This window comes from Engraulis encrasicolus, chromosome 18, assembly GCF_034702125.1.
Source record: "Engraulis encrasicolus isolate BLACKSEA-1 chromosome 18, IST_EnEncr_1.0, whole genome shotgun sequence".
NCBI classification, from domain to species: domain Eukaryota; kingdom Metazoa; phylum Chordata; class Actinopteri; order Clupeiformes; family Engraulidae; genus Engraulis; species Engraulis encrasicolus.
The window spans coordinates 14,084,387-14,104,483 of NC_085874.1; the positions used below are offsets into that span (position 1 = coordinate 14,084,387).

The 20,097-nt window shown below is 43.8% G+C and overlaps 1 protein-coding gene across 1 annotated transcript in view; it reads left to right on the plus strand.

Annotated features, from left to right (window-relative positions):
• LOC134469054 (mannosyl-oligosaccharide 1,2-alpha-mannosidase IA-like) overlaps nucleotides 1-20,097 on the plus strand; it is a 250,878-nt gene that overhangs the window by 62,924 nt on the left and 167,857 nt on the right. Inside the window, exon 3 of the mRNA XM_063223072.1 lies at nucleotides 7,507-7,622. Coding sequence (XP_063079142.1) covers nucleotides 7,507-7,622 — 116 coding nt within the window. The remainder of the gene's footprint in view (nucleotides 1-7,506; nucleotides 7,623-20,097) is intronic.

Here is a 20,097-nt window from a genome sequence, read left to right on the forward strand (position 1 = left end):
CCAAGTTGGAAAGGGACTTGTGGGTGCAATTGCCCGTGGCGGCACCCGGGAGGGGGTGGCACAATGGCAAAACCCCGCCCCCAGAGTACAATATGAAAAGTTCATAAACATCGCACACTCGCTACAAAAAAAAGAGAGAAAAAGAACAGTATCCAGTGTGTGGTATTTATGAACTTTTCATATTGATCACCTTTTCCTGCCTTACACCTGCACCTGGACAGCTGAAGGGTTGTGCACAAGGACATTCTTGCACTTAGAGTAGAGTACACTTAAGTAGAGTGTACTTTACTGTCCCCAGGGTGAAATTTGTCTTGGGCTTCAAACCATCACTGCATTACACATGGTACTCAAATACCCAGCATACAACATAACATAAAAAACATAGAAAATGTAAAAACATAAAACTAGTGTGCACTGCATGTGCATGGTATGTCTATCATTAAGCAGTATTCTGGCAGTCAGGACAAAGGAGTTCTTATATTTGTTCAGTCTGCAGTGTCCAGAAATGTCTACCTGAGGGTAGCAGGGTGAATTCATGAAGCAGACTGTGTGTGGGGTCCTCTAAATCTTCAGTGCCTCCCTGAGCACTGACCTTTTGTAGAGGGATTGCATATATAGGCCTACCTGATATTGGTGACCAACAATCTTCAGTACAATTTTAGCCAGACGCCCCAACTTGGATTATAACTGAACTGTCAGATTTGCACACCATACTGTATCACACCTTCTAAGAAAAAAAACCCAGAAGCCATTCAGACCGTACAGCCTTAGGCCGGGCATACACTGTGCAATATTTTCACTCGTGGGTCTTAAGCTTCTGCTCACACTGCACGATGGAATTTCACTGTTTAAAAGTTCACAACTCACGTCCTCACACTACACGAGCCGACAGTCGGATGCGAGCGAAATACTTCCACCGTACGACGCGACAGGCATGTTTCCCCGGTCTGCAGAGGAGGGAACATGCGCACCTGAGGTGGAGATGAGGTCGCGCTCAACAGCGAATCGCAAGGCCCTATTAATTTGTGCATGTGAAGTGTCAAATCGGGTCGTAGCACTGCTTTAACTGTGCGATTTACGCACGAGCCACGACCAGGATTTCAAACAGTTTTGATTTTCTTGCGACCCTGCGATTGCACGATCGTGAGGTGAAATCGCTTGTCGTTACCCCATGTACACTGCACGATGCGAGACTCACGATTGACCTGCGATTGAGCAAGAAATCGGTCCGACTCCTAAAAGTCGTGCGAGTGCAAAATCGGGGCAAAAGTCGCACAGTGTAAGCCCAGCCTTAGTCGTCTTAAAAAGTACATCCTTTGTTGGAGCTTGGTAAAGAGGCTTTCTATATGGACTTGCCATCAGTGTTAATTTTGTCGACAAGACTAAGACTAAATATGGTCGACTAACCCTTTGAGAGTTTAATCGACTAAATTCTGACTAACAAAAATGATTTGTGAAAGACTAAAACGAGACTAAAATGTTGAGGACTTTTAGTCGACTAAATAATGACTAAACAAAAATGATTTGTGAAAGACTAAAAGCGACTAAGACTAAGAACTAACTTTTAGTCGACTAAATTCTGACTAACAAAAATGATTTGTGAAAGACTAAAAACGATTAAGACGTAGACTTTTTTGGGGGCTCAGACATAAATTGGTACAACCACAACTAAAGCCTATAAATTAATTGGTAATTGGTAATCAACCTTTAAAGGGACACTATGGGATTAAAAAATTAATCATAATTACAGCTGAATCCATCCACTGACACTTATTTGAGTCATTAAATGAATGCTCTGGACCACTTTCGCACCCCACTGTCAGAAAATCCTGAATGTAACTTTTAGCAGACTGACCCTAAGGAATATTGGGGGAGAAGCTTCTCAAACAAAACAAAAAATCCCTTTATGAATACATAGCACCAGCGACATATTCACATTTGTATGCACTATTGACTGCTGGCACAGTGGGATTAAAAACATTCTCACCGAAAGCTTAGCTAGGTTAGATTTAGAGACAGGCATGACATTGGCATATAATTCTACATAGTGTCCTTTTAAGACACAGTGTTATACATTTGCTATTACTAGAATGGCAATAACCAAGTCCTAGTGCATTACTAAAGGCCATGTGTTTTATTGTATTGTGACTTAAACTAAAGACTAAAATGTTTAGACTAAAACTAGACAAAAATGTTGAGGACTTTTAGTCGACTAAATAATGACTAAACAAAAATTATTTGTGAAAGACTAAAACTACACAAAAATGTTGAGGACTTTGAGTCGACTAAATAATAACTAAACAAAAATGACTTTTGAAAGACTAAAAGTGACTAAGACTATGAATGGACTTTGACACAAGACTAAGACTAAGACTAAATAGAAAAATGGATGACAAAATTAACACTGCTTGCCATGCAACTGTCCCTGAAGACAACAAGATATTGAAGAGACCTGACACATGAGAGTGTTATGGATGTGTACTGGACTCATTGTAGGACTGTCACTGATGTTTTTAGTGCTCCAGTGAAGCCATCATACACTGTATCTTACTACTCGACCATTCTTATTTGTCATCACATGACCCAAGGCTCGTGCCTGTCTTGCATACAGAAGTAAAGCCTGGATCTACATCGATTAAATTGTCAACAACTGTGCCAAATATGTACAGTATTCATCCAATATTCATTCAAATATTCATTCATATATTCATGCTGGAGTTCAGTTACAAAGATCATGTGCATGTAAAACTGTGCAATGTATTGTATTTCCACTATGCCCGCAACTGGAATTTCACCACAGATTGAAAACCTATCACTAAAAATTCACCAGCAGCAACTCATTCAGTACATATCAAGAGGTACGTACATAACTAGCCTAACTTCTGCCTGTAGCATCACACCATGCTATCAGAGATTCTGTAAGTATATAGAGATATGCCAACATAATAGGTTTCTATGGGCACCTAACGTGACCAGGTTCCGGTCTGCCTAAAGGGGCGTGTCATAATGCTCCTATCATTGAATAGAACAGTCCTTAGGTCTGCCTAGGTCTGCCTAAAGGGGGATTCCCCCCCTCCCCCTTGCAATAATAGAACCCGGAAACAATGGGCCAATGGAACCTCTCTCTCTCTACTCTCTCTGATGCTACTAGGTCTGCGGGAAACACTTCCTGCGTCTCAAATGGCAGACTTGTGCAAATGCACTGACGTTTAGTGCAGAGGTCTCTACTGAGGTCTTTAGTGCGTATCGATGTAAAGTTAGGACTTTTAGTGCACTGAGTTGTCAGTTGAATGCCCAAAACACTGAAACATAGTGCTCCAAGTGTACAAGTGCACCATTTGAGACACAGAAACTATACACAGGAACCAGTTGCATGCCTTCTTTACAAAAGTCATACAGTCAGCTTTATTGTCAAAACCATATGTGCAGTTTACCTGAGCCCAAAGGTACAACAAACATCACATAGATATGGCAATATGCGCAAGCCTGGCAATCCAATTAGAATTCTGCAATGAACATACGTAGCAACAACGCAAGATCCATGACTTACGCGAAATATCCCAAAGCACTTATATATCTCTCACTCCCATACAGTAAGGTCGGAACATGCTTGTTCTATGACTTAAATCAGGCAACCTCAGACGTCAAAAATTGCAGTCTGGTCAAAGGTAGTCAGATATTGACTACTTGTTGTGAGACTGTGTAGCAACACCGAGTGCACATTCTTGCAATAGAGCTATCAGATCACTACGCACGATACTGAAGGTACCACATAGGGGCAGATAGCCAACGAGGCTCTCATTAACATTTTCCACCATTGTTTGACTGTAACGCACCCTATACATGGAAGTTTGGGAAGATCACTCTTCGCAATTCTGTCAATATTGCACGATGTGCACTCATCTTTGTGTGTTGTGTGAGGTGCCCGGTCTGATGCAAAATATGCATGGCAACGTGTGCAAGTAAGAAAAGTGCACGTGCACGGTAATACTTCAGTAAGCAAGCATGTGCATGACTTGTTCATGTCATATGTAAATAAAGCTGAGCCAGTCTTGAGTATTTTACTGTTTTTATAACATCTACCGTTCTTGAAGCTGTATTCCCTGCTTGAGTTTCTGATGGTTTAGTATGAAGTTAAATAGCTCACTGCTGCGCTGATTCTGCAGTAGAGTAGCCCTGAGGCAGAGTAGGAAGTGAAAAAAAATAAGAAAACGGGAAATGAGGCCAGGTGACCCAAATACTGCCTGTTTAAAAATGCGTCATGTAGTATGCACACACATCGACACTCTGATAACAACAAGCACGCACACACACACACACACACACACAGACCTGCATGCACACACACAAACACACACTCTGCACGCAAAGGCACACACACACACACACACACACACACACACACACACACCTGTGATTGGATTGCCTGACACCTCTCGCTCTTCTCTACTGATTGCTATGTAGGTCAACGACATGCAGTACAACCTGTTCCAATCCAGGAGCGTGTGTTCTTCACAGAAGAGCTTTAAGTCTGGCATGTTAGTTTGCCAGGCAGAACCTCTTCTGTTACAGAAGGATGTGAAATTGTATCACGAATAAGTTTTTTTTTCCTTTCTTGAAAGTGCTTGAAATTCAAATCTGTCAACCTGGTACCATGCCTGCGAGTGAGGTGCAGTGAGTTAGCGATTCATTTTTTCATCTCCTCTGAAGTGTTTGGCAAGCGGAGAAGAGTAATCTTTGTCTGTAATTTGGTAATCAATGCAGAAAAACCCTCTACACTCACCTGCTTTCACCCCTCTCCATCTACACCCTCAGTCTTTTTTTCTTATTTTGTGACAGACAAATGTTCTCTCTCCACACCATCTGTTGAATGTAATATAAACCTTGTTTCATGTTCTGCAGCATCTGTTTTCCATTAGAGGTTCATTTTCATATACCGTGCCTGACTATGTTTTATGAAACCGTCGTTTCCATCTGTTTGTCTGTCCAGTGGCCTCTGACTGTGAACAATAATTTGTTTCTCTCCTGTCTAAAGTGGAAGACAGTGAAGCCCAAGGGGGCATCTGTGGTAGTGCTCATGGGCCATATTTCTCAATTTTTTTCAGACCATGGACCAATTTTTTAATGTCACGGACCACCTGTCAACAGAATTGATGCTGACATTTTAGGTACTTACTTAAAATTCCGATGCAGGGTCAGGGTGTAGTCAACATGAAGTGTACACATGGTGTGGATACAGAATTCTTTGCTCAATCATTCTCTCTCTCTCTCTCTCTCTCTCTCTCTCTCTCTCTCTCTCTCTCTCTCTCTCTCTCTCTGGATGAGTCCAAAAGCTATGGGAAACTATGGGATGTACACTTTTAATGGATGCCAACTAGCAGGGTTTGGCGATGGAATCAGAATGTTCGTAAATTTCCCTACAGATGGGAGTGAGGTTTAGGTAGGAGAGGGTAACGGATTCCAACTAGCGGAGCTTGGCGTCCGTCTCAAAGCCTCATACCGAATTGGTAGCACAGAGCTAAGAGGTCTGGACTTAAAGCTCAGTGGCATCCTGTGCCTCTCATGATGAACTGGAATGTTGACTGGTAGGTCGTGGGTTCGAGCCCAGAGTGGAGAACTAGGCAAGATGACCTCGTTTACACTTGCATGGTTTTTCCTCCGCCTTCCAGCTTCTGTTGCAATTGTGTCATTCCTCGTCACCCATGTATAGCAGTGGATGTGTACTAGAAATTACAAAAAAACAACCAACCATCCAAACAAACAAGCAATGACTTTGCCCTTAATGTAAAAAGTTGTTTTTGGCAATTTGCTGAGTCTTCTCAACTACTCTGTTTGAAGTAATCTGTTAGTGTCTCTGGAAATTGAGCTAAGCTGGAAATGAAACATTAGAGTCAATAAGTATTCCCATTAGCTCTGCTTGAAATCCACCCTTGTGGAGGTCTACAGTTCCCCTAATTCAGCCTTATTTATAAAGCCAATTATGCAGCCTTCAAATAAAAAAACCCACTGAATGTTCATTAGTTAGGGTAGAGTGAGAGGGTTTTGCGGTGGTATTTGTCTCCTAATGCATTGCAATCGTGCTGCAATCCTCTGTGCTCCACTAATATCTCTATCGGTTGAGTTATTTTATCATCTCCTGAATACATGAGGTGAGACATAGAAATGAGAACCTTCTTCACCAAGCCTTTCCACGGGGTATATTGCTATTCCTCTCACCTTTTATTACATTGTTCAGCTGCTTCACAACCCTCCCGGCTTGATTCTGTCCAATGCTGCCTTCAGAAGCAGTATGACTACAGTAAATTTGTCTTCTACACTGTAAAATGTTGGAGGTTCCTCAAAGAACTAACTTGGATCATGCGAGAACCTAAAATATCTCTGAATAACTTTGCAGTTTTAGGAAGAACCCCAAGATTCATCAGAGAACATTTTAGTAGTTTCCCCCACTGTGGCAACTTAAAGTTCCTCAAAGATGCAATTGTTTCCTGGGTTCTCTGGGAGACCTTAAATAACCCTGGGGTTCTTTGAAGACTCCCATATAAGTCTCTGAGACCTTTAGGATTCTTCATTTACCTTTTAGGGTTTCCGGAGGAAAGTTTCCTCCAGATGGCAAACTGTTACTCCTCTGGGAACTTAAGTTTTTTTGTTGTCTAACAAAAGTAGGCTATGTAGCTGCAAGTTACAATAAATCACCCTTTATGGTAGGTAAATGCCAGCTAATTTTTCTTCTTCTTTTTTTCTTCACCAGATTCTTTAATCAAATCTGTTAAGTTTCACCATTTCCTCACTTGGAAACACTGGAAATGCTCATTTATTCATATTTGCTGCCTATTTTGTTAATGTCGGCCTTGTTAAGACAAATTGCTGTGGAAAATGAATGCAAACAACAGTGTGACAGTCTTCACAATTCTTGAAGTGGTCCCATGACGTTTGAAAAGAACATGGATATGGCAACTACTACTACGGGTAGTATAACTGGTGCTTTGTTCACTCTGGACATGAATGCAGCAGACATGCCCACTGCAATATGGTGCTCCTGAAGATGTATGTGCTTGTCCACATAACATGACAGTTCATGTGTGACCATAATAGCATCTAAATGCCACCGCTCATAAACGCCATCAGCCGCTGTTCCTTAGAAGGTGTAAGGCTATTCATTACATTTTTGACAGTCCGTTAGGACAACGGATTCCATTACACTGCTCCAGGGACCTGCTACATTTCACATTAAATAAATAATAATATGCCTCTTAAAATAATATAAAGCTTTCAGTCCCTTAACAGCTTGAATCAATGTGACAGACATACAGACAGACAGACTGAAATTAAAGTGTAGCAGGGGGACACGTAGGGGGACACACACAGTCAGTGTAACAGTCCAGAACTTACACGTATGCAATCTACACAGTAATTCCATTATTTCACAGACACACTTTGAAAGGGATCATAAACAATGGTAATAATTTAATTAGCTCTGTATTTTGTTTGCATTTTGTTTGCCTTTAGGGAGTCTGAAAGGGGTGACCATAGTGGATGCGTTGGACACTCTCTACATCATGGAGATGCAAGAGGAGTTTGAGGAGGCTTCTGACTGGGTGGAGAAGAACTTGGACTTTAACTTGGTAAGAGCACAAAACCAAATGTTTTGCAAAGAGTTTCCCAGGAGTTGTTTAATTATTTTTGTCACTGTAAATGCTTGCAAACATGATAAAGGTGGAATTACCATTTTTGGCAACAACAGTTGGTGGTGTACTTACAACTTTACAAGCTTAAAAGCATGTAAAAGCAAAAGCATGTGTATGCAAAGTAATGGTTTTACGACTGAACATTTTCCCCTCTCATAATTCAAACGGTCCACTAATTAAAATTAATTAAAAGAGTGAAAAATAGGAGCAAACTCACTCAGGTATACTAAGTAGGGAAATATAGCAAGCGAGCAAAGCAGCATTCACTCTCGGAAAAGGAAACACTGACATAGGCTATATATATATATATATATATATATATATATATATATATATATATATATATACGTATATAGTTGGCAAGTTGATGGTCTCTGCTAGTTTGTGAATGGTCTAGACCAGTGGTCACCAACCTTTTTATGCCCGAGATCCCCAACCTCTGCCTAGATGGCAAGCAAGATCTACCTCTTGAAGCGTTAACAGAAATAAAAATCCAGTCAAGACTGAGTCAAGCAGAGGCTTTAAATTTAGCCTTATTTTAGCTGAATTACATTATTATCATCAGTAATTTTAGTGCTATGGGAGTCAATGTGATGGCTATGATAACTGAACATGGTCATACTGAACTGAACATACACTCTAGGCCAGTGCTTCCCAACCAGGGGTATGTGTACCACTAGGGGTACGCACGCACACTGCAGGGGGTACTTGGGAAAATGAAAAAATGTATGGAGCATAGTCACATTGGGATATAGAGCATGAGTGAGGGGGTACTCATGGTATGACAAAAAGGCTTAGGGGGTACGCAAGACAAAAAAGGTTGGGAAACACTGCTCTAGGCTGATATGGGGCTGCTGATATCTGAGTGCAGTGTTTTGCAGGTCTGTTTGCAGTCTGTGGCAGTGGGGTTAGCCCTGTGGCACCACAGGCTCAATTTTTCAGCAGTCGGATGTTCTAATTTTAAGGTGAGGGATAGTTTTGGTCTGGGCCTTGCATTTTTTTTGTCTTACAACAGAATTTGGTATCGACAGAGTGAAGGCATTTTATTAACCCATTGATGCCTGAAGCACCTGCAGAAATGGGTGCTCGAATGCCTAAGCCATTTTTGGGAAAAGGTACCGTCAGCCTATAAAAACCTAAATATCTCAGCATCTGAAACGCATAAATGGAATTAATTTCATTTAAAAGCTAAGACCCTCCTCTTTGATTAGAACATATTAATTCAGCTTTAATATACCAACATTTCTAATAAAAATCTGAAATCTCATGAGCCTGAATGTCGCGTCACACAGCTCCAGGGTCAATGTTGCGCAACGCAGCATCCAGCATCAATGAGTTAACAGCACAATATATAGCTGTGGGAACATATAACTCTGGTAACATAGAGCTGTGGCAACAGAGCTGGCTCTAGACTAGGCTCCTGTGAACGTCATATGGCTGATCTGTTGCTGAGTAGGAGATCAGGCAGACAAGCTCTTCTTCAGCTGGTAGACAAGAGTACTCTGCGGGGCCCACACACACTACACTACAGCCTGAAGCACACAAAGCCTGAGTCATCAGTCTGGTGTGTGTGTGTGTGTGTGTGTGTGTGTGTGTGTGTGTGTGTGTGTGTGTGTGTGTGTGTGTGTGTGTGTGTGTGTGTGTGTGTGTGTGTGTGTGTGTGTGTGTGTGCGCGTGTGCGTGTGTGTGCATACATGCATGTTTGTGTGTGTTCCTGTGTGTGTGTGTGTGTGCACGCCTGCATACGTGCGTGTTTGTGTGTGTTCCTGTGTGTGCGTGTGTGTGTGTGCCCATGCGCCATGCCTGTGTGTGTGTGTGGGTAGAGAGAGAGAGAGAGAGCGAGAGAGAGAGAGAGAGAGAGAGAGAGAGAGAGAGAGAGAGAGAGCGAGAGAGAGAGAGAGAGAGAGAGAGAGAGAGAGCTTGCTTTCATGATTCTGTCAACACTTTCATGGCTACAGACAGTATCAGTTCCACTTTGTCCTCTTTTGTTACCTCCATATGTGCGGCTTCAGGTACATAACCTTGTCTGTCATTCAAGCTTTGCTTTGCCTTATGTTACTTTTATTCCAACCAGCTGTGGTCTCTAAGTCATAAAACCGGGGTGACAAAAACTGCTGCACAACAGTGGAATTTTTCATAATCAAAATGTTTGATCATTTTCCTCAATATTCACTACTATCACTTCACCTGACCATCAGCCTAATGTCACAAACACACCAAAAGCGACTAGAGCGCCAGTTGCGATGGATGTAGAAAGTGAAAAAAGTGAAAGCCCATTGGGAAACTCCAACTCCCATTGTCATTGTGACACAGCACTCCACAGTACACTGCACACAACGAAATTGCATTTATGCCTCACCCGTGCAAGGGGGCAGCCCTCAGTGGCGCCCCATGGGGAGCAGTGCGGTGGGACGGTACCATGCTCAGGGTACCTCAGTCATGGAGGAGGATGGGGGAGAGCACTGGTTGATTACTCCCCCCACCAACCTGGCGGGTCGGGAGTCGAACCGGCAACCTCTGGGATGCAAGTCTGACGCCCTAACCGCTCACCCATGACTGCCCTTGTAATTGACTGTGTATGGAGGAGCTGGTGACAGAAGATGCAAAAGCGGTTTGGGAGATGGGAGATTTGAGCGACTCGAGCGACAGTTTGTAGTTGAACTTAAGCAAATACTATGCTAATGAGCTATGATCCAGTTCGGTGATTGTCAGCCGACGCAGCCAATTGGAATGATGAAATGCTTGCATTCTGCTTTTCACTGTCATTTCTCTGACGATTTTAGTGCTCGTGTCACTCTTGCCATGAAAACAGTTCAGCAACTCTCTGTAGCTTTTGTCTCTTGGTGTGTTTGTGAGGTAAAACGTTGAACGACTTACAGTAGGTAGTGTCTCATCTTCAATTTTTCGATGCGAGTGGAAATGACAAAATATTTTATCTGATGTGTCTATCGTTTACACAACCACCTCACCATCGCAAAAATCTGGAGAAGTGTGATGTGAAGGTGTATGGGACGAGAACACATTTTGGCTTTTTTGTCTATCAGACGAAGACGCAACCCAGGCCGTCTTTAAAACTACCCATTCTTGAAGGAGTATTCAGATTGTTGTGTCTTCAAGCCCAGATGGAGGGGTCGCCATGTATCAAATATTTTGTCGCTTCCCCTCGTCCTCGGTTAAATGGTCTCTTATTCTGCCGCTTCGATATGCTGGGTCAGTGGTTGTGTGTTGTTTTCTCTCCCGCCTGCAATTGGATATAGGCTACAGTATGTACAGTATTGTATATCCAGGCTGGGATATGCTACAGTAAGCTCAGTATGAATACATGGGTTTGCAGTGTTTGTAAACACGATGTTGTGAGGAGGGGCAAGACACTGGCAGCGACCAGGTGAGCTAATTTTTTGACTGACAGTGGTTTCCAACAATCAGAGGTTGAGTTGTGCGCAGCTAGTTTTGCGCAGTCTGGTTAAAACTAAAATTTAGAACCCATGTATAGGCAAAAGGAAAAAAATAGAGCGTTCTAAAGTCTTTACTCCAGGTTATTGAATAGGCCTTTGCCGTCACCCATCTGATCATCTTCCCTCTGTTTTGCTGATTTGTCTACATGTATGTACTCTCGTGTTACTGTATATTCCATTCCACTCCATTACACTTGGCTGACACTATTATCCAAAGTGACTTATTTCAGAATATTGCTTACAGTACTATAGGAATGTAGGGTTGATTCCAGCAGTCTCCACTGAGTAAATGTTACTCTACTATACATGGGTTCTTGCTGTGCACAACTCAACATCTGATTGTTAGAAACCGCTGTCTGTCAAAAAATAAGCTCACATGATTGGCTACCAGTGTCTTGCCTGTCCTCAGAACATTGTGTTCATAAACACGGTGAACTCGTGAATAGTCCCCGCCTCAGCTTCACTGGAAAAGACGCTTCCAGTGCTCTACTCTGAGAAGCCTTGAATGGCTCCAGCAGGAAGAAGGTTCCAGTAGTCTCCACAATTAGCTGCCCTTGGTGGCCTGCCTATGTGTTTGTTTTTTGTTTGTGTGTGTGTGTGTGTGTGTGTGTGTGTGTGTGTGTGTGTGTGTGTGTGTGTGTGTGTGTGTGTGTGTGTGTGTGTGTGTGTGTGTGTGTGTGTGTGTGTGTGTGTGTGTGTGTGTGTGTGTGTGTGTGTGTGTGTGCACGTGCAAGTCCACAGTGTCTTTTGAGGCCTCCATTGGGCTAGTGTTTTATCTCTGCTCTTCAGAACTCCCGAGCGTTTTCTCTTTCCTCCTCCCTCATATTCTTTCTTTCTTCTTCTTCTTCTTCTTTATTTTGTTTTTGCTGATGGCTTCCCCTTCCTCTTTATTTCTTCTTTATGTGTCTTCTTTGTGGGTGTTCCCTGTGGCTTATTCTGTCTGTGCGCCACAGGGTGTTGTCTCTTCTCATTTTGCTTCTCATTCTGTCTCTTTCCCTCGCTCTCCTTTTGCTCTGCCCCCTCAATCGATGTGTTCTATTCTCTCCCTTCGTCTGTGTTTCTCTGTCTGTCTCACTCTCTCTCTCTTTTTTGTCTCTATCTCCACGTCTTCCTTCCTCCCTCACTCTTTCCCTCCCCCTTTCCCTCGCTTCCGTCTGTCTATTTGTCTCTCTGCCCTTATATACCTCCTTCCCTTTCTCTCTGTCTTCTTCTCTCCTCCCTCTCTCTTCTCCACCCGCCGTCTCAGCTGTAGGCTGTCTGACACAAGTAAAGAGCCAACTGGCGAGTGCAGCTGGTGGTATCCTTATTTCTAAACCACTGGAGCTTATATCTCATGGATCCACCTTGAAGCACATTTTGTATGCTCAAGACAACAGCAGAAAAAGGCAGAGGGAGCGAGCGAGAGAGAGAGAGACAGACAGACAGACAGACAGACAGACAGACAGACAGACAGAGACAGACAGAGATAGATAGAGAGAGCAATGCGAGAAAAAAATCAGGGAAAAGAAATGCAATAAAGAGAAAGGGAAGGTGGGGAGCCTAAGAATAAATACATGGGAGGAAGGCAGAAAGAAAGAGAAAGAGAGAAGACTGAGAGAAGGAGGTGGTTGTAAAGGTGAAGTCAAACTTTTCTAAAATGCAGAACAAGAAAGAAAAACATGAGTCACTTGGCTCGACAGAACAGTGAGTACTGCTCTAAGAATCTACAGGGTGCTTCACACCAGATGATAAATGTATGGCAAATTATGTCTCACCACTGGAAGCCTTTTATCACAGATGAAGAAAAGAAGAGCGACAAGAAGGGGAAGGAAGTCCTCATGTACCACTTGGCTGGCTGTTCATGGTCCTCCCTAGTCTACTGATCCAAATATGCCTTCACATGAAGCAAACTAACTATCGGTAACGTTTTCTTTTTCACAGTTACCAGTGACCATATGTAATTACTGTGTAGTTTCTGGGTAACAACAGGGTAACAACAGATAAGTTTCATGGTATCCAGTGTTGGGCAAGCTACTTGTAAAATGTAGTGAGCTAAGCTATCAGCTACTCAACCATAAAATAAGCTTCACTAAAGCTACCACCATCAGAAATGCAGTGAGCTAAGTTACAAAAATGTGGAAATGTAGTTCACTACACCAGAAGCTACATTTTCCCGACATAATATCAGCTTCATTTAAAATAACAGATAGGCCTACCTTCATTAAACAAAACTTTATTGATCTCATTATACGTTATTGATATTTATTAGACATTCAGTGTGTTTTAAATATCATTATAGGACACAGGCCTAGGGTGACCCCAATAAGTCCAAGGAGGGATGTTTTTGAGGGACAGTGTGGGGCACTCCCTGGCGTGCAACAACCTCTTGTTTGCTATGTGAATGGCTCTATGTAACACAAGGGCACTGGGGCTTGCTATGCTAAACAAGGTGCTCTATTGGAGTTACTGTAAGTGCGTCTGTATCTCTTTGAATATGGAGGCAGCTAAAAAGATGACTCTTGGACAACAACAGACAAAAATGCAGTGCTAATTTAACACTTAGAGAGTTCATTTAATACCTTCCAGAGATTGTAGTTCATCCCAGAGTAATCTCTAACCGCACGAATACACCGGCCACGACCTGAGCAAGGCGAGCGACGGAAGTAATTGACTTATTGACGTATTGAGTCGCGTGACAAAAGCGATTCGGGAAACTAGAGGCGATGCGCGCTACGCGAGCGACAGTTAGTAGTTGGACTCCTTGAATATTATGCAAATTAGCTGTGACGTGGTTTGGTGACAGCCACCACAGCCAATGAGATTGTTGGAATGCTTGCATCCTGCTTTTAACGGACATACTCTAGTCGCTCGTATCGATCTTGCTGCACAGAAGCGATTCTCTGTCGCTTGAATCTCGTCACGGCCGGTCTATGCGCCCAGTAAGTAATGAATCATGGCTGCATTTTATACTGTGTTGATGGAAATGTTTCATGCTCATGAGTCTGTCCTCAGTTTTTTCTGTTTGTCTCAGAAACCCATATCACACCCACACCCACTCCCCCTAATCCACTGACAATGATGTGCGAGTCCATACGCGTGTGTGTGTGTGTGTGTATGTGTGTCTGTGTCTGTGTCTGTGTCTGTGTGTGTCTGTGTGTGTGTGTCTGTGTGTGTGTGTGTGTATGTGTGTCTGTGTCTGTGTCTGTGTCTGTGTTTCCTGCTTTTGTGTGTGTCTGCGTACGCGTGCATGTGTGCCTGCGTGTATGTGTGTGTGTTCTTATTCGTAAGACTCAGTCACCGAGAGCCAATGAGCTTCTCCCATAGAGATGGCTCCCTCATCTCACTCTAAGCACCGGGGATATATTCATGTCCTGTTCTTTTGGAGGATGGAAGGTGAATTGATCCAGGAGAAAGTGAAAGTAGAGGTGTGTTAGAGAAGTGGCTGAGTGCCATTACACGTTCCAAAGCGTTGGCGAGCTAGAGCGGCGCTAACAAACTTTTAATTGAAACGCTCGTGGCGCACTGCCCTCCGGCCATCGCAACAATAAAAGAGCCAGCAGGAGCCTCCAGGGAACATGCGCATTAACATTCCTTTGCAACTGCAGCATAGTGATATGGTGTGTGTGCGTGTGTGTGTGTGCGTGCGAGCGTGCACATGCTTGCGTGTGTGTGTGCGCGCGTGCTTGCCTGCGTGTGTGTGTGGGTGTGTGTGTTTGTGTGTCTGTTTTTACCTGTTTTTGTGTTGTACTCATTTATACTCTGTGTGTGTGTGTGTTTGAATGTGTGTGTGTGTGTGTTTTGTTTTCTTTCTTTGAAATAACAACACCAGTTGTTTTGGGATTTCATAAACGTTCTGTTTTTGTATTGTTTTTGAGAAATTGATGTGCTTTGGTTCATGTGTGGTGATGTTACTTTTTGAAGTATTGCACTAGCTAGAGTGCACTAAAACTTGTTTTGACTGTGCATGTTGCAGATCTAGACATTTTAAAAGTGCACGCTACAGCAGTCCTATGAAGGTTGTGTGTGTGAGAGAGAAAGACAGAGATGAAGAGATGCTGTAGATAGAAAGACAGAAAGAGAAAGAGGGATAAGGCCATGTGGACGCTAAACTACAGGGAGAAAGCACAGGGGTTCATTTCTGGAAAGTGTAGTTGTTAGCAGTTAGCAACTTCAGTAGTTGCCGATGGGAAATTGCATTGCAACCAATAAAGTAGCTAACAGAGAAATGTACCCCAGTCTTGTTCATTGTCTCCACTTAAAATCCAGTTAATGCAAGTAAAGTGTTATTGATTGCATTGCGTTGATGGGATTAATGTATACAATAAGACAGCTAAAATAAGATGCTCATCATAAACAGAGATGCAAAGGAGATTATCCGTCTATGTGTATTTAGGAAATTTAATTGATTGTGTGTGCGTGTGTGTGTGTGTGTGTGTGTGGTGCTCTGGCATACCATAGGTACCTAGTCTGCGCTCTGGTATACCGTATGTACCTATGCATGATGTTTTTGTGCGTGCGTGTGGGTGTGCATGTGTGCGTGCGTGCGTGCGTTATGATGAGGTGGTATAGTAATGGGGGTGTAATCTGCGCCTCTCCAGGCCCTCCTCTGCTCCTGGCCGGTTAGTGCTGATTAGCTCTCCGCCGTGCTGCTCTCCCCAGCCGTGAGCCTCTTAAATCAGCCAGCCGGCTCTGGGCAGCTGGGGAGCGGTGAGCACCAGAGCACAGAGCACATGGCACCGGCCGTCACACCACAGTGATCTTCATCATCCACACACCCTTCCTCTTCATCATCCACATCCTCATCATCTTCATCATCTAAATACTTCTCTTCCTCGTGCTCTCATGAGTGTCTTGGCAAATCCTCTTCAGCTGTTACAAGACTCAATTCTATACTTTCATTTCCTTTTCTCCTTTTACTTCACCTTCTGTCCTCTTCTGTCCTGCACTCTTCCATTCTCCCCTTTTCTCACAGCTCATCTATTTTTGCTGTCCTGCCCTTTCTCGCCAAGCCATCCCCTCTTTTACCCTTCTGTCCCACCCCCTCTGGTCCTTTCCTCTTCTTTCCCCTCCGGTCCTTCTACGGTTCCCTCCTCACCCTTCTGCCCTCCATCTCCATTCCTCCTCTTTTCTGAGGTCATGCCTCTCATAGTTTGTAAAACTTTTTTTTCCAACTGTTTTTTTTGTTCTCTTTCTGTGCTGTTCTCTTCTCATCTCGTCCCTTTCCCACACTCCCCTGTCACCTCACCCCAACATCACCCACATCACATCACATCACAACCTAGTCCAGCCACCTTCACCAACCCTTCCCCTTCCCTCGACCACTCCACCAACTCATCCCCTTCATACTTCAGCCCAGGCTGAGCAACAAACACACCAACTCACACATGCATGCACGGACAAGCAGACATGCACGCACATACACACGCACATACACGCACGCACACACGCACGCACGCACGCACGCACGCACGCACGCACGCACGCACGCACGCACGCACACACACACACACACACACACTACACTGTCTCCCTACATACAGTACCCTTCTACATTATGTGACCCCTTCCAAACCCTCCAGAAGCCTTAGGAGAAATGCACAAATACACATACGCGCGCACACACACACACGACCGCACACACACACGACTGCACACACACAGACACACACACACACACATGCACACACACAGACACACACACACACACACACACACACACACACACACACACACACACACACACACACACACACACACACACACACACACACACACACACACACACACACTTGCACATACCTGCATGTACACTCGCAAACGCACACGCACACGCACACACACACACACACACACACACACACACACACACACACACACACACACACACACACACACACACACACACACACACACACACACACACACACACACACACACACACACAACCCTCCTGAAGCCGGAGGGGACAAGCAGCTCAGGCATGAAGTAGTGAAGAGTCCCTCTTATAGCCTCAACCTCCAGGCACGCACACACACACACACACACACACACACACACAGAAACACACACACACACACACACACACACACACACACACACACACACACACACACACACACACACACACACACACACACACACACACACACACACACACACACACACACACACACACACACACACACACACACACACACACCTTCAGGCACACACACACTCACACACTCACACACACACAAGCAGCTCAGGCATGAAGGAGTGAAGGTTCCCTCTTATAGCTTCAACCTCTGGGCCACTGAAGGAGGCTTAAAATAATCATGCTCTGCTTCATGTAGCGGCCGGACTTTGAGGAGAGGAGTGAAGAGGGGGAGAGGTCCCAAGTGACTGGGCTTATGAGGGTCATAGGTAGCTGTGGAGTGGAGAGACCAAAAGTTGACTGAAAGGTAAAGTATTTGTGTGGAGAGTCTGGCAAAAAAGTACCAGAAATATAAGAAAAACAGGGAGCACGGAATTGAGATAGAGGAGAAAATGTAAGAGAAAGATCTACTGCTTTCAGTTCATCGTAAATATGTTTGAAATGTGAGGAACGTACCCACATAAGTGTTTACAGGAGTTTGTCATTTGAATGATATAGGTATAGTAATACCTAATTTACCATCGACATTCTATTCTTCGCTCAACTGTCATTCGTCTGAATTCAGCGTGAAAAGATAGGAACGTCTATTTAACCAACTGCATCTCATTCTCCGCTCTGCTGTCATTTGGTGGGATTTCAGCGCACTGACATTTGGAATGCCCCTTAATTAACTATACAGCATTTATTCTCTAATTAACTATATAGCATTTATTCTCTGCTCACCATCTGTTTTCTTTCTTGCTCACACCTACCACCTCCCCGTTCGCCTCCCCTCTGCCGCTGTTCAGTCGATTCGTCAGGCATCTTGTCTTATCCTCTCCAGTTTACCTTGCTCCGTTGGTCTCTGACCATCATCGGCCGGGTGGTGTTCGCTCAGACCTTGCACATATCTGTGGGCGCAGATACTACCCGAGCTCTCAGCGGCGCCCCGCACTCCCGAGCTCGAGAATGTTTTCTGCACAGACATTTCTCGGTCGTTGCTGTACTTCAGCACCACGGCCAGTGATCTTGCCCAATACGCCGCATAATCTATCTCAGCCTCTTGAGTGCAGTGGTCCACGCGGACCCCGCGAAGCACTTTGATAATCGGAAAGCCGCTCTCCTGCGAGAGCTGAATGATCATGAGAAGTCCGTTCTCCAGCGAGAACGAAGATGTATACAAACATGCTTAATCCAAATTTCAGATAATGAACTAATGAATGCATAAATGCGATGTATAAATGCAAGTGATGAAGCATGCTGATTCAGATAGACTTATCAGGTTTTGTTTTTCATCAGTACCATTTCTGCAAACTGATTGGTTGACCTCTGACCTAAACACCCATCTGCTGTACTATTTTGTTTATTGTTACAGGTCTGCCCCACAAAGGCAAAGTGCAGTACTACACCAACTCTGAAACTGAGAGAAATTCCTTCAAAACCTTGGTACTAGGTTGGATATTTGTAGTTACAGCAAATTTGACAAAGCAATATCTCTAAAACGAGACGCATTTGGACAACAAGGCTTTGTCACATAATAAAGGAAGTGTAATGAGAACTGTTTTCTGTATAAACGCAAACTTAACTTTTGACAAAATATGTAGTTACTCCACTTTGCCTTTGTAGGGCACACGTAACATCTTGATGGGTATGGTGTGACCAAGCTCCAAAATTGAAATTCAAAGCTTAAAACTTCAAGTTCCTTAAAGAAGCCTGCAACTCACCTCCTTCTACGACCTTGATTAAAAAGAATAACAAGCATAACAAAAACAAGCTACATCCTTCATTTGTAAAGCAGGCTACATCAGGGTAAGGGCTGTGGGTTTTTATAGGTATACAGTAGGGCATAGGTGGCTAACCCGCGGCTCTCGAGCCGCATGCGGCTCTTTGCCTGGTGTCTTGCGGCTCTTGCGTCCATGTCCATGTTTGTGTTTATGTCCCATAGGCAATATGCATTGGAATTGCGCACACAAAGTTGATTAGAACTATGGCAAATAAGTGCCCTGTAGTCTTGGTACTGTAGTAGGCCTTGCCTAAATGTGTCCTGAATGATCACGTTGGTGTGTGACTTTTGTTACTGCAAATACAAGACGTGATTTAGGCCTAAGCCTATGTTCTAAAAATAACGCTTTAAAAAGTGAACGCGTCTTTCGCTGACTAGACAAAATAGCGGCAAAAATGTTTTAACCTGAAAGATTTGGCCATCACTCCTCAATAAGGTCAAGAAATGTGCTGTCCATATTTGTGGATTCTATTGCTCGGATATGGCGGTTATAAATGTGCAAATGTGAAGAGAAAGGCGTCTGGAGCAGAGATGCGCCGAGAATCTCTGTCCTGCGTTGCCATCTCTGCGCTCTGTTAGGAGGAGTGTTCATGGTTATTGACCCGAAAGTGAAATTGTGTTTTTAGTTTAAAATCGTCACGGGCTATAGACAAATAGCGCCAAAAATAATGTTCTATCCTGGTTTTCGCGGTGAATGTCGGCCGTGGTCTATCAGTCATTATCAAAGCGGCGCGGGCAGACAGCGTGCAGGTGGGAAACAATTTCAATCGACTTGTCGCTTGTCCGCGCTCAGTTTAGTCTCAAAAAGAAAACTTTGATTTTTCCCCTGGCCCCCTGTCAGCACCCGCTGAAACATTAATGTGGAAAATGAACGGCGATTTGACGAACCACCTTGTTAAGTTTGGGTGTTGTCGTCAGACATCCAATGATGATCTGTGCGCAAGAAAGCGGTGCCTGTGCGCCTAACCCCCGAATGAGCTAAGAGAGGCGGATAATCTTTGTGGCGCGTTACTTCGTGCTCTGTTATAAAGAGTGCTCATGGATATTATGCTGTGAAACGTGTTTTATTAAAATATGAAA